The sequence below is a fragment of the Salmo salar genome, chromosome ssa13 (assembly GCF_905237065.1).
Source record: "Salmo salar chromosome ssa13, Ssal_v3.1, whole genome shotgun sequence".
Taxonomy (NCBI): Eukaryota; Metazoa; Chordata; class Actinopteri; order Salmoniformes; family Salmonidae; genus Salmo; species Salmo salar.
Genome location: NC_059454.1, coordinates 30,299,285 through 30,314,167, shown reverse-complemented (window position 1 = coordinate 30,314,167; position 14,883 = coordinate 30,299,285). Strand labels below are relative to the sequence as shown.

At 40.4% G+C, this 14,883-nt stretch overlaps 1 protein-coding gene across 4 annotated transcripts in view; it reads right to left on the bottom strand.

The window, feature by feature from the left end:
* LOC106566874 (E3 ubiquitin-protein ligase MIB2) overlaps window positions 1-14,199 on the bottom strand; it is a 74,123-nt gene extending 59,924 nt beyond the window's left edge. For 2 of the 4 annotated variants that reach the window (XM_045693128.1, XM_045693129.1), the window contains exon 1: window positions 7,193-7,340. In XM_045693128.1, coding sequence (XP_045549084.1) covers window positions 7,193-7,259 — 67 coding nt within the window. In that variant the 5' untranslated portion in view covers window positions 7,260-7,340. Of the gene's footprint in view, window positions 1-7,192; window positions 7,341-8,319; window positions 9,048-13,996 lie in introns of those variants that run through there. The other 2 variants (XM_014135383.2, XM_014135384.2) reach the window with 2 other exon arrangements.
* Window positions 14,200-14,883: the final 684 nt, after the last annotated feature.

Genomic DNA, 14,883 nt, shown 5'->3' with positions numbered 1-14,883 from the left:
GAGGCCTACCTCGGTTGTCCCTCGGCCAACAAATGCTTGGCTTTGGTTGATCATGTTGGTGATGGCATTCCTGGATGCTGCTTCGGTCTGTGTCTACAGTACACAGGGGAATCGAGGGGGTGCGACTGCATAGATAGAGGCAGGCAGTCCAGCCGCCTGTAGATGTGGAGCACACTAGATCAGCCTGTCTCTCTGCATCCTCCTCATCTGCCTGCCTGGGCTGCCTACTGTGGGCTTGCAGCCTTTACGTAACGGCCTACAGAATTTTGTTTGTGCATTTGTGTGAGGACAAGAAAAAAAGCAGAGACGAATCCAAGAAAAACAGGCCTGTCACAAATGGATCGGAAAGTGAAACACACTCAAATTTGACATATTCCCTTGTTAAAACCAAGCATGTAGCCTAATCTACAGAAGTTCTGAACTTTTGACAGCTCTCCCTTTAAATTGTCACATCTCACTGGAAAGACTATTTCACACTCACAGCTTCCAATAACAGAGAGAACCTGCAACCATTATCTACCCATGCATACAACACTACCTATGAAGCTTTATGCTTACAAACGACATTTATTCACCCTGGGTGATACAACTGACAGTGTAGACCAAATGCCTTTTTTGTTAATCCCATGATAAGTATTCAGATACTTGGTTTAGTATAGGCCTAATCCATCTTAATCCAGCAGCAATAGGCCGAACAAAATTATTATACTAAATTTGAGATTATATTTGTATGTTTACAGGGATTACTGTGTATTAAAGGTATCTGCTTAAGCGTGAAAACATGTGGAGTGGGGGGTTCATACTCACTTTCTCCAGCCCTAAAATCACAGTTTAGCCTGCCTTCACTGGATTAATAGCTCTGGCCAGTCATCTGACACTGTGTTAAAGGGGAGCCTCAGGGTGAGTATCGATAGTCTAAAGTAGCTTCCTGTCCTTGGCTCCTCTTCTCCTTTTGCTCTGATCTACCGGTGAGGTGAAAGCAATAAATTAGAAATCCTAGCAGTTCTTTCAGATCACCCTTGATACAGGAAAATAAACTAGGAGAAAGAGATCGTCTAGGCCAGTTGCTTTCTACTGCAGGTGGTCCGAATGTTTTTAACATATGTTTCTTCCAAAAAGAATAGGCCTCACAGTTGGGACATGGGAGTATTAGACTAATGGAATTATAAGCAATTTTACATTACTTTTCACAAAGCAAATAGTTTATAATAATAATAATAAAACCTTTAATCTGTTATATTCACTGATAAAATTGACTGGTTGTCCTAAAGAGATTGACAGTGATTTGTTGGTCCCCGGAACAGAAAAGGTTGGGATAATTGAAATGACTGAGATGCATCCTTTGGATGGAGAGATCTATGGAGATTAGGGAAAGGAGACATTTGCCTACCAATCTCCCTCCATGCTTGTGCATCTTGATCAGGCAGGGATTTCACCGGCCTGCCAGAGCATACTGATATCTAATCAGAATTAAATTGGACTAGGACTGACTGTGCCAAGTACACTCCCAGCATGGATGAATCTGGGGGTGACTACCTACACAACAAGCCCTTATCCTGGCTTTAGAAGAACACTGTTCCACAGTGGGAGCTTAGCTCAACCCAGTAGGATACAGTGGCTAGTTGGCTGACATCGGACCAAAGAAGAAAAACTGGGAATCGATATTCACAATCAATGGGTTACATTTGTGGCATGCTAAACGGATCTTCCCACAAAGGTGTGCAGCAGACTTCTGGGTGGACCACGTTTAGGACCTAATCAATAAATCAACATGAAAAAGGAGTAGGACTGCCATAAAGGACAACCAGGTTATTCAAAAGGATTCTCAGCCACCAAATTGTACCCGCCTATAATTACTGTAAGGCCTATGGCAGAATGGGCAAGCAAGAGCGCAAGCAAGCCAAAAACCAACAACACCAACACAGCAAAGGTCCATATTATGTTGTGGGCCCTACAGGGGCCTGTGGTTGGGTGATTCGCATGAAACCAGTTTTAGCCATTGCAGTAACAAATCATTAGAAAACCATGATGCATCTGCCACAATCAACTATCATTCTGAAGACTAAGATGCTTAGTTTATGGCAGTCTTAAATGTTTTCAAAATTTCCCTAGAACTTTGTACATTTTCATCCCAAAATTGTCGTCATTACCGAAATGCGCCCAGTTTAAATTCTTGGGTCACTTATAAAATGTTACTTTAGAAAAATATAATTTTTTTGAATAAAACAAAATTTGTTGCTGTAGTTTGTCCATAATTCATACAAATGTTATACTACTTGAAGTCTACATTAAACTATAATATTTATTACGTAAAAACACTGCATCTGTGGCCATGTTTCTCAGTACCGCAACACTTTTTCAAGTTGCTGTAAAAACTCCAATATTTTATTTCTAAATATTATTATTCAACCATGATGCATCATCTAGAGGAGTAGTCTTTAGATGAGCACAAGTTCATTTAATTACTTCACTTATATGCCTTCAGAATGAGGATCTTATTCTTAAACACCCCCTTTACGACACCTGACCTTCTCATTACCGAAATTACTAAAAAGCTCAAATTGGGAAATCTTAGAGAACCATTACCTTACCAACATGGAAGGATGAATAGGGTTTATTGATGTGGTCAATTGTTTGCTGACTCATAATGGTTGTCTGCTATTACTTGCAGCTCAGGGTCTTTCATTACCGAAACACACATTTTTCACAAACACATAATATTTGGGGTCCATTTCGGTAATGAGAACCTTAATTTCAGTAAGGATAATAAGCTAATTTTAATGTATAGTCAATGGGTGTGCTGTGCTGGTAACTTGAATGATTTACTAGGACCACTACTTATACCTATAGTATATATTTTTTGTGAAACATCAGTTATTTGATTAAGTAGGGGTTGTCAGGAAATATGGGTGTATAAACCCCATTTTAAATGTACTTAAAGCCACAATCTGGAGTTTGCATTTTAGCACTAAAAGGAGGATATCCTTCATTTTGACATGTGTGTTTTTGGTCCATACCCCACATACAATACCAGTCAAAAGTTTGAACACACCTACTCATTCAAGGGTTTTTCTTTAATTTTACTATTTTCTACATTGTAAAATAATAGTGAAGACATCAAAACTATTAAATAACATGTAGTAGTATCCAAAAAAAGTGTTAAACAAATCAAATAATATTTTATATTCTTCGAAGTAGCCACCCTTTGCCTTGATGACAGCTTTGCACAATCTTGGCATTCTCTCAACCAGCTTCATGAGGTAGTCACCTGTAATGGATTTCAATTAACAGGTGTGCCTTGTTAATTTGTGGAATTTCTTTCATTCATAATGCGTTTGAGCCAATCAGTTGTGTTGTGACAAGGTAGGGGTGGTATACAGAAGATAGGGCTATTTGATAAAAGACCAAGTCCATATTATGGCAAGAACAGCTCAAATAAGCAACGAGAAACGACAGTCCATCATTACTAAGACATGAAGGTCAGTCAAACCGGAAAATTTCAAGAACTTTGAACATTTCTTCAAGTGCAGTTACAAAAACCATCAAGCGCTATGATGAAAATGGCTCTCATGAGGACCGCCACAGGAAAGGAAGACCCAGAATTACCTCTGCTGCAGAGGATAAGTTCATTAGAGTTACCAGCCTCAGAAATTGTAGCCCAAATACATGCTTCACAGAGTTCAAGTAACAGACACATCTCAACATCAACTGTTCAGAGGAGAGTGCGTGAATCAGGCCTTCATGGTCGAATTGCTGCAAAGAAACCATTACTAAAGGACACCAATGAGAAGAAGAGACTTTCTTAGACCGGTGGAAATTTGTCCTTTGGTCTGCTGAGTCCAAATGTGAGATTTTTGGTTCCAACCGCTGTGTTTTTGTGAGATGTAGAGTAGGTGAACGGATTATCTCCACATGTGTGATTCCCATCGTGAAGTCTGGAGGAGGTGGTGTGATTGTGTGGGGGTGCTTTGCTGGTGACACTGTCGGAGAGTAATTTATTTACACCATACCATCTGGTTTGCGCTTAGTGGGACTATCATTTGTTTTTCAACAGGATAATGACTCAACACACCTCCAGGCTGTGCAAGGGCTATTTGACCAAGAAGGAGATTGATGGAGTGCTGCATTAGATGACCTGGCCTCCACCATCACCCGACCTCAACCCAATTGAGATGGTTTGGGATGAGTTGGACCACAGAGTGAAGGAAAAGCAGCCAACAAGTTCTCAGCATATGTGGGAACTCCTTCAAGACTGTTGGAAAAGCATTTCAGGTGAAGCTGGTTCAGAGAATGCCAAGAGTATGCAAAGCTATCAGCAAGGCAAAGGGCCTTGCTGATAGAATCGAAAATCAAAAATATATTTTGATTTGTTTAACACTTGTTTGGTTACTACATCATTCCATATGTGTTATTTCATAGTTTTGATGTCTTCACTATTATTCTACAAAGTAGAAAATAGTACAACTAAAGAAAAACCCTTGAATGAGTAGGTGTTTCCAAACTTTTGACTGGTACTGTATTTAGATACTTTATAGGCATATCATATTATGCAATTTGCCCATAGGATCCCATTCAATTTAAAAATACATCTAACATACCTTAGAACTACAAATATCCACATCCTAATACACCAAAATTACCTGTAAAGACCTTGGAGAAATTACTTTTTCTAAAAAAGTAACTTCATGCTTAAGTTCACTTTTGAAAGTACATGCAAGTAATTAGAGTACCTATTCTAAAATAAGGTATTTTAGTCAATTGCATTAAAATCAGTGATTTTAGAATTATGCAAGTCATTTGGGATTAACAAATGACACAGTTTGATGATGGATGGGTTACTAAATCTCTAAGAGCTCAGTACAGTTTTTCAATGGATGGGTTACTAAATCTCTAAGAGCTCACTACAGTTTTTCAATGGCAAACTACCAAAACATACATTCTCATTTCCAAAACCTGCCAATCATTACCGTAATGCACCAATATTTAGGAAATATTAGGAAAAATAAAATGTATACTTTAGTAATTTTGACTTAATCTGAAAGTGTGCCTTTTGTTCTTTATCCAAATATGTGCCCATAAAAATAACATGTAGGCTATACACAAGTAATTATGACAAAAACAAATATTCAGAAAAGATTGTGTTGCGGTAATGAGAAATGTACACTACCGTTCAAAATTTGGGGTCACTTAGAAATGTCCTTGTTTTTGAAAGAAAAGCACATTTTTTGTCCATTAAAATAACATCAAATTGATCAGAAATACAGTGTAGACATTGTTAATGTTGTAAATTACTATTGTAGCTGGAAATGGCAGATTTTTTATGGAATATCTACATAGGCCCATTATCAGCAACTATCACTCCTGTGTTCCAATGGTACGTTGTGTTAGCTAATCCAAGTTTATCACTTTAAAAGTCTAATTGATCATTAGAAAACCCTTTTCAATTATGTTAGCACAGCTGAAAACTGTTGTGCTAATTAAAGAAGCAATAAAACTGGCCTTCTTTAGACTGGTTGAGTATCTGGAGCATCAGCATTTGTGGGTTCGATTACAGGCTCAAAATGGCCAGAAACAAAGTCCTTTCTTCTGAAACTCGTCAGTCTATTCTTGTTCTGAGAAATGAAGGCTATTCCATGAAATTTCCAAGAAACTGAAGATCTAGTACAACGCTGTGTAGTACTCCCCTCACAGAACAGCACAAACTGTGTCTAACCAGAATAGAAAGAGGAGTGAGAGGCCCCGGTGCATAACTGAGCAAGAGGACAAGTACATTAGTGTCTAGTTCGAGAAACAGACGCCTCACAAGTCCTCAACTGGCAGCTTCATTAAACAGTACCCGCAAAACACCAGTCTCAACATCAAACGTGAAGAGACGACTCTGGGATGTTAGCCTTGTGAAGCTGACGTCACCAACACACACACACACACACACACACTGACGCTCGGACAGAGACAGAAATAGCATACCTCCAAGGTAATACTCTCTAGGTGCATAATAAGAGTGTAAATTAAAGGGCATTTTCTGATAACAGTGCACAAGACACATAGCCTACCCAAGTCTCCAACCCTGTATAGGTGGATTAATAAAAAACATTACTAATGAAATCACTATTTTCAAAGAGAGTGGCCCTTTGCCACAATTCTAAGCATTATATATGAGGCAAGGTGCATGGACTGAATGCAAGTTGACACAGATTTATCAATAGCGAAATATTCAAAGTTACCCAAGCATAAATGACATTTTTCGGATTCTTTGCCCGTCTGTAACAACAAATATCGGAAGAAAAATGCTATATCTGTCCAATGCTTTACTGTGAACATTTGATTGACTTGACTAAATTTCAACAGTGTGATAATGTGAAGCACTGGTAAAGGTAGGATTGAGTGCCCACACGGCCATGTTATCATATTCTATCACACTAACATCTGATGCCCATCTACATCTAGACCGCTGTAATAATGTGCTTTATTTACATTCTATATGGATAATCATTTATTTAAATCATATAGGCCTATGCTAGGGCTAGGCATACACACATTTTGAAGTAGGTAGGCCTTTGTATATAGGCTGTGTGTATTGCTAGAATTAGGCTAGAAACTTGGTGGAATCTTGATGGAACTGACGCATGTCAGAAACATCTGGTGACACAGGGTTTTCTGAAAATTAATAAGGATACTGGATAAACAACCCATCTGGCAAGATTACATCACCTAGCTCACCCTGGCTAAAACACTGGACCAACTTCATTTGCCGTTTTCCATTTCAGGCTCGTGACTTCCCTGGTTTTGATTTAATGTAGCTTGCTGTACAAGGTAATTATTGACTGTTTACATTGTATCAGTATATGCCAACTGGAGTAAAGCAGTGTATATATATATATTTTTTTAATTTTTTTTATAATTTGGTGTGTATTTAGATTTAAGTCATATTGAAAATTGCCAGAATGTGGCAAAAACTCAATGTACTCTCACTGGACGCCCTGTGGCTGAGAAAGAAGCCATTTTTGCATCCCAGAGCCTCTGAACCATTATCACAAACCACATAACAATCCTAAACACAATATCTAAACAGAAGCCTGAACAGTACCCAATCCTACTGAGTATTCTATTTCTGTATTATATCATTGCTCCAAATAATGCAACATTGAGTCAGCATATCCACTAGTTGGTAAAAAGAGAGAAGTAAACTCACTCCCCATGACCTTCATCCCACTCCTGAACATCTCAAAGAGCTCTATTCCAGAGTCGCAGGACACCATGAGCAGCTTTGTGCTGTGTCACTGCCTTGTGAATGTGACTGTCTTAGCACTATGGACCAGTCATCCTGCTATTAGAGGAATAAACATGTTCAAGCAGTTTCTGTCCTACAGTATTTGCTTTGAGGTGAAGTTTGCTCTTTGTTTTTGGAACAGAACATGCTGGACTCACTATCTGTGACAAAAAACAAGGTAAAGAAAGTCTGTCAAAGGGTTGTAGCAATAGACCCATGGTAGTCCTGTATCACTAACTGCATTCATATCACTGATGAGTTACAGAAGTAGGCCTACTGATGATAGCTTTGAATATTTAGAGTAGGCCCTTAGATCAACCCACATTGAGGGAATTAAATTACACGTGTAAAATTATTTTCATAGCTGGATGGCAGGTAGCCTAGTGGTTAGAGCATTGGACTAGTAACCGAAAAGTTGCAAGATCGAATCCCCGAGCTGACAAGGTAAAAATCTGTCGTTCTGCCCCTGAACAAGGCAGTTAACCCACTGTTCCTAGGCCGTCATTGAAAATAAGAATTTGTTCTTAACTGACTTGCCTAGTTAAATAAAATAAATGATCAAATAGCATACCTTTCACGTGAGAAATTTGTCTAACTCAAAATGTATAAACAGTTTTCCGAGATTTGCCATCTCAAACAATAAAATATTATTATTAATAATATATAATATTAAAATATTTCACTGGTCCACCTTTCATTGTGCCCTACTGGAAAAAAGACAGTCCTGTCCTATTTATCGATAAAGAAAAAAAATCTAATAAGATGGTCCATGCTCCATTTCAGAATAAAATAAATACACAAACGTTTCCAGGTTACAGCCATGTTTTCAAAAGACACTCCCCTAATTTTAGTGATCCTTCAAACCGAAACAATTAAATAGCTATAGCAACATTAAAAGCAATACATGCACTGCATTACCAGAAATGTGATAAGGCAAAACATTACTGTCAGAATTTCCAAATATCATTCTCATGTCGCCCTGAAACTAGCGCCAATTTTGTGAAATATTGTGTCACGGCTACAAATTGTGGCTCGGTTCACAGGTTTACCTGTTGGAATAGACGCGTGCGACACAGTCAGCGAGAGACAAAAAAACGGGGGAGGAGGAGAGGAGGCAGCGGCGACAGCCTCCTCAGATCAGCGCAAGATGGTGAGGAGAAAGAGACCATGCAGCGGTTCCACCAGCTGCCTAGGAACACCTCCAGTGCGAGAGATTGAGAGGGGGGAGGATCCTGGGGCTAGAGCGCTGTGCTGTGGTGGAGGGGGACTGGACCAGCAGAATGGACCAGCAGAGGAGAAGGTGAAGGAGGAGGTAGCAGCCCAGTAACAAGAGGTGATGTAGCAGCAGGCATACAGCGTTACGGCAGCAGCATCCTCCCTGTAGCCAGCCTGGGTGTGGGGAACCGGAACGAGACAGGCAGAGAAGCTGAGTGAAGAGGGTCTTTCTGGAGGATGCGGCCAGCGTTTAGTCCTTTGTGTGCAGTGTCAGCAGGGATTATCAGAGGAGGGCAGTGAGGAAATTAGCTGCCCAGGCAGGCCATTCGGGTTGGCGTGTATGCATGCACACGTACACACCCACTCTCACACACAGGCGGACAGGATTCTCTTCAGCTGCTAAATCCGTTGTTACTGTCGAACACCAGTGACACACACGGGTATGCGTTGTCTCCCTCATCAACACACTATGCCTGTGTGCGTATTTTACACACTGCGCTGCACAGCTTCCATTCCATACCCAGGGACACCTCTCTCTCTCTTTCTGCTGCCAGTGAACAGACGGCCGGAGAACCGAGATGAGGGGGAGGGGCAGCGAGAGCAGGGGGAAGGGAGGGGCAGTGTGTTTGGAGAAAGGCTGTGCTTTTCTGTGTTAGAAAAGGGGCAGGATGGATGGGGACTTGAAGGATGAGCACCTGGCACTGGTTCCAATTTTCAATCACGGACTGTGAGTAGACCTGAGTGTGTTTGTGTGTGTGTGTTGAGGTATAGCAAGGGAAGTGGAAGAGGAATGGGGATAGTGTGTGTTCTCACAGCCTTGAACAGCACAGTAATACAGTAATGGGCACAGCTGTGGAGGGCATGGACCGGACAGTGCATTTTGCAGCCAGCCATTCTACTAACAGTCACTGGCTCATGAACAAGCTACCTAATATGCAGCTGGCATTCCTACTGCCAACTAGCCAATGAAAAGGAGGAACAGGGGGTTGTGGTGCGCCACACAGCAGATTGAGATTGACGGGGCCACAGTGGAGAGGGTCAAAAGCTTCAAGTTCCTCAGCGTGCACATCACTGACGACCTGAAATGGTCCCTTCACACAGACAGTGTGGTGAAGAAGGCGCAACAGTGCCTCTTCAAATTCAGGAGACTGAAAAAATTTGGCTTGGCCCCTAAGACCATCAAACTTCTACAGATGCACCATTGAGAGCATCCTGTCTGGCTGTATCACCGCTTGGTATGGCAATTGCACCTTCCGCAAACCGCAGGGCTCTCCAGAGGGTGGTGCGGTCAGCCGAATGCATGAGGGCACACTGCCTGCCCTCCAGAACTTAAACAGTCCCGTGTCACATGAAGGCAAAGAAGATAATCAAGGACCTCAGCCACCCCGCTACCATGTAGAAGAAGGAGACAGTAAAGGTGCTTCAAAGCTGGGACCGGGAGACTGATTGAAGCTGTTTATCTCCAGGCCATCAGTGTGTTAAATAGTCACCACTAGCCGGCCTCCGCCCAGTGCCCTGCCCTGAACCTTAGTCAGTTACTAGCCGGATACCTCCGGATAAAAGTCCCTTCAAATAGACACACCCCAGGGGTCTCGTTAATGCAGAATTCGGTGTTTTTCACACAGAAAAAAAAGAGATCAAAATATACCTTTTCCCTCCGAACAGCCTCAACTCTTTAAGGTGTTGAAAGTGTTCCACAGGGATGCAGGCCCATGTTTACGCCAATGCTTCCCGCAGACTTTTTCAAGTTGGCTGGATGTCCTTTCAGAATAATGGGCAAAATGTTGCACAATCCAGGTGTGGAAAGCACTTAGAGACTTACCCAGAAAGACTCACAGCTGCAATAGAAGGGCCAAATATGAATCTACAAAGTATTGACTCAATGGTGTTGATATTTATGTAAACGAGATATATATATTTCATTTGGAATACATTTGCAAACATTTCTAAAAACATGTTTTCACTTTGTCATTATGAGGTATTGTGTGGAGATGGGTGAGATACAGGCTGTAACATCAAAATGTGGAATAAGTCAAAATGGTATGAATAGTTTCTGAAGGCACTGTATGTATGTATGCATGCATGTATGCATGTATGCATGTATGTATGTATGGTTGAAGTCGTAAGTTTACATACACTTAGGTTGGAGTCATTTAAACTAGTTTTTAACCACTCCACAAATTTCCTGTTAACAAACTATAGTTTTGGCAAGTCGGTTAGGACATCTACTTTGTGCATGACACAAGTAATTTTTCCAACAATTCCTTACAGACAGATTATTTCACTTATAATACACTGTATAACAATTCCAGTGGGTCAGAAGTTTACATACACTAAGTTGACTGTGCTTTTAAACAGCTTGGAAAATTCCAGAAAATATTGTCACGGCTTTAGAAGCTTCTGATAGGCTAATTGACATCATTCGCGTCAATTGGACGTGTACCTGTGGATGTATTTCAAGGCCTACCGTCAAACTCAGCGCCTCTTTGCTTGACATCATGGGAAAATCTAAAGAAATCAGCCAAGACCTCAGAAAAACTATTGTAGTCCTCCACAAGTCTGGTTCATCCTTGGGAGCAATTTCCAAATGCCTGAAGGTACCACGTTCATCTGAACAAACAATAGTATGCAAGTATAAACACCATGGGACCACGCAGCCGTTATAGCGCTCAGGAAGGAGACGCGTTCTGTCTCCTAGAAATGAACGTACTTTGGTGCGAAAAGTGCAAATCAATTACAGAACAACAGCAAAGGACCTTGTCAAGGAAACCGGTACAAAAGTATTGATATCCACAGTAAAAACGAGTCCTATATCGACATAACCTGAAAGGCCGCTCAGCAAGGAAGAAGCCACTGCTCCAAAACCGCCATAAAAAAGCCAGACTACGGTGTGCAACTGAACATGGGGACAAAGATCATACTTTTTGGAGAAATGTCCTCTGGTCTGATGTAACAAAAATAGAACTGTTTGGCCATAATGACCATTGTTATGTTTGGAGGAAAAAGGGGGAGGCTTGCAAGCCGAAGAACACCATCCCAACCGTGAAGCACGGGGGTGGCAGCATCATGTTGTGGGGGTGCTTTGCTGCAGGAGGGACTGGTGCACTTCATAAAATAGATGGCATCATGAGAAGGGAAAATTATGTGGATATATTGAAGCAACATCTCAAGACATCAGTCAGGAAGTTAAAGCTTGGTCGCAAATGGGTCTTCCAAATGGACAATGACCCCAAGCATGCTTCCAAAGTTGTGGCAAAATGGCTTAACGACAACAAAGTCAAGGTATTGGAGTGGCCATCAGTGACCTCAATCCTATAGAAAATTTGTGGGCAGAACTGAAAAAGCGTATGCGAGCAAGGAGGCCTACAAACCTGACTCAGTTACACCAGCTCTGTCAGGAGGAATGGGCCAAAATGCACCCAACTTATTGTGGGAAGCTTGTGGAAGGCCACCCGAAACATTTGACCCAAGTTAAACAATTTAAAGGCAATGCTACCAAATACTAATTGAGTGCATGTAAACTTCTGACTCACTGGGGATGTGATGAAAGAAATAAAAACTGAAATAAATCATTCTCTACTATAATTCTGACATTTCACATTCTTAAATAAAGTGGTGATCCTAACTGACCTAAGACAGGGATTTTTTACTAGGATAAAATGTCAGGAATTGTGAAAAACTGCATTTAAATTTATTTGGCTAAGGTGTATGTAAACTTCCAACTTCAACTGTACATGATTCCATGTGTTATTTCATAGTTTTGATGTCTTCACTATTATTATACAATGTATAAAATAGTAAAAATAAAGAAAAACCATTGAATGAGTAGGTGTGTCCAAACTTTTGACTGGTAATGTACATTTTGGGGGATTTGTGTGCCCATGAAAACTGTTTTCACCCCATCACATAAGGAGACACGAAATGTAGTTATACTTCATTTCTGAGATCTCTATACAAAAAAACTGTCCAACCGCTAGAGCCAGGATTCTTACAGTGTTAAAGTTCAGTGTCTAATTTAACTGATTAATGCTTAATATATGCTATAACGACAACTTACACTGTCATAAATGCTAGGACAGAAAAGTAATGTTTTATGTCACACAATTTTGGACAAATCCATCAAGACACCAACCATGAGAAAGGGTTAAACAGGTTTTAAATCAACTGGTGAATTTGATTGAATATAGCTATGAATAAATCTTAATGTAATGACATGAGAAAAAAATCTGATTATTATAAATGACTTATGAGCAGCTGTAACAAGTTGTCCAGTGTAGGAAATCCTCACTGGTACCCTAGTTTATAGAAAGACCCACACACAAGTCATATTTCTTCTGGCTGAGGAGTATGCAAATCAATGGGTCACCCCAGAGAGGGGTCATTGCAAATCAGGGGCATTGGGCAATGTTATCATCAAAATCTGGAGTTTATCTTTAAGTTATGACACTTCTGATACCAGTGAAGAAGCAGGCTCACACCTGCTATTGAAACCAAACATAGTGTGTAAGGTAAGAGGGGTAAGGTCACATAATTGTCCTTATGGTGCGATGTTAGGCTAAACAGAGATTTTCATGTATATTTTTTTTAACCTTTATTTAACTAGGAAAGTCAGTTAAAAACTAATTCTTATTTTCAATGATGGCCTAACTGCCTTGTTCAGGGGAAGAATGACAGATTTTTACCTTGTCAACTCAGGGATTCGATCTTGCAACCTTTCAGTTACTTGTCCAAAGCTCTAACCACTAGGCTACCTGCCACCCCTGATAAAGGCTTTGGGCTAACTAAAGGCATAGGCCTACTTATTATGTAGCTGACTTCATTTATGCAATACAACCATATTGAGGCTTTGAGGCTATTCTTTGGCAGCAGGTCTAATGTTGCTAGTTTAGCCAATCAGCCTACAAAAATGTAATGAACGTTGCACCAAATGAACATAAACTACTTGACTGACACACAATGTAAACACTTTGGCAACTCCTGAATTTCAGGAGGTATAGGTGTAACGTTAGACCCACGTGGGTTTTAAATGTGTGAAAGTAAGTGGATATACATTAAAGTGCAATCCACATAGCTGCTTAAAATGCCGTAATTCTATCCTTTTCAATGGCCATAATGACATTAGGCGACAACAGCTGCCATGCATGGACTGAGGTTTATTGATTACGTCGTGAAAACGTTTACCGTTTAAGATCCAAACAGAACCATCCTGAACGAAACGGGGCGGGACCTACCTGCATTTATCCAATAGAAACGTTTTCCGTTTGGAGTCAACGGTTTCTGTTACAAAACGTTTACGAACAGACGAAACGTTTTGCAACAGAATCGCCTTAATGGATCAGTTACACCCCTGATATGCATTACGTTAGCTACATTCATTGGTACAGCTGGTAGTCCTGATAAGCTAACGTTAGCTAGCTAGCACACATTTAGCTAGCTAACTCTAAAAACTTCTAGCTAACATTTTAGCTAAGCTACTAGTTCGAAAAAAATGTTTTGTCGTGCTTTCCTTACCCGACTTCAAATATTTAATCGGTGTTAACGTGTAACTCCATATGGGTGTCTATGGTCATGGTTGACGTCTGCTGTGCTCAGGACGGAAGTTGATTGGCTAACTAGCAAGTAGCAACCTAGCCAGTCAGCCACACGCCCATACCAAAGATTTCTTAGAACTAACCCAAGATAGACCACAGCCTGTCGTTTCCAATGGGGGCAAATGAACCATAGTGGGCAGAACAACCAAGGAGGTGGGCCGAGCCAGGCACTAGCTAGCGTGATCCTATTGGCGCGTTCTAGCATCTATTTGCATATTTCGGTTAGGGAACTCTAAAGTGGGCGTGTGCATTAACTCAATTTGCCCTTGAACTCCTTCTAAACAAGCAATTTTAAAAACTTTGGCAAAGGGTAAAGTCTACTAAACTTAGTCCACTGTCCGTAACAGAGTCTAGTTTGGGGAACAGAAAACTGTACTGAGATCAAATGTTTCATAGATGAGAAAATAAGCAGAACGTTGGCCAAAATCCTCTCCTTTTTAATGTTTTTTTAAAACATGATCAACTTTAAAGCTTTAAAACCAAAGCTCACTGATACTTTTCGCTTTCAAGAGATACATAAATGTGTTTGCATTCTCTGGCTTTGTTCCATTTATGATTTTTTTTTAATTTTTATTATATATATTTATTTAAAAATTAAATGGACTAAATATGGACATGTTTCGTTTAGATTGTTCTTCTCCTTTTCAGTTCTGTTTTAATTTGTTTAAAAGCTGTCTCAGTGGAAAACAAAATATTTTCAATTGTCATTTGGCAACGGGTTTTCTAATTTGTGCTCCATCTTCTCCCACCGCCAGCCACTGGGTTTCCTCTTATCATCATATTTGGTGGTGAGTGAAAAAGCCAACT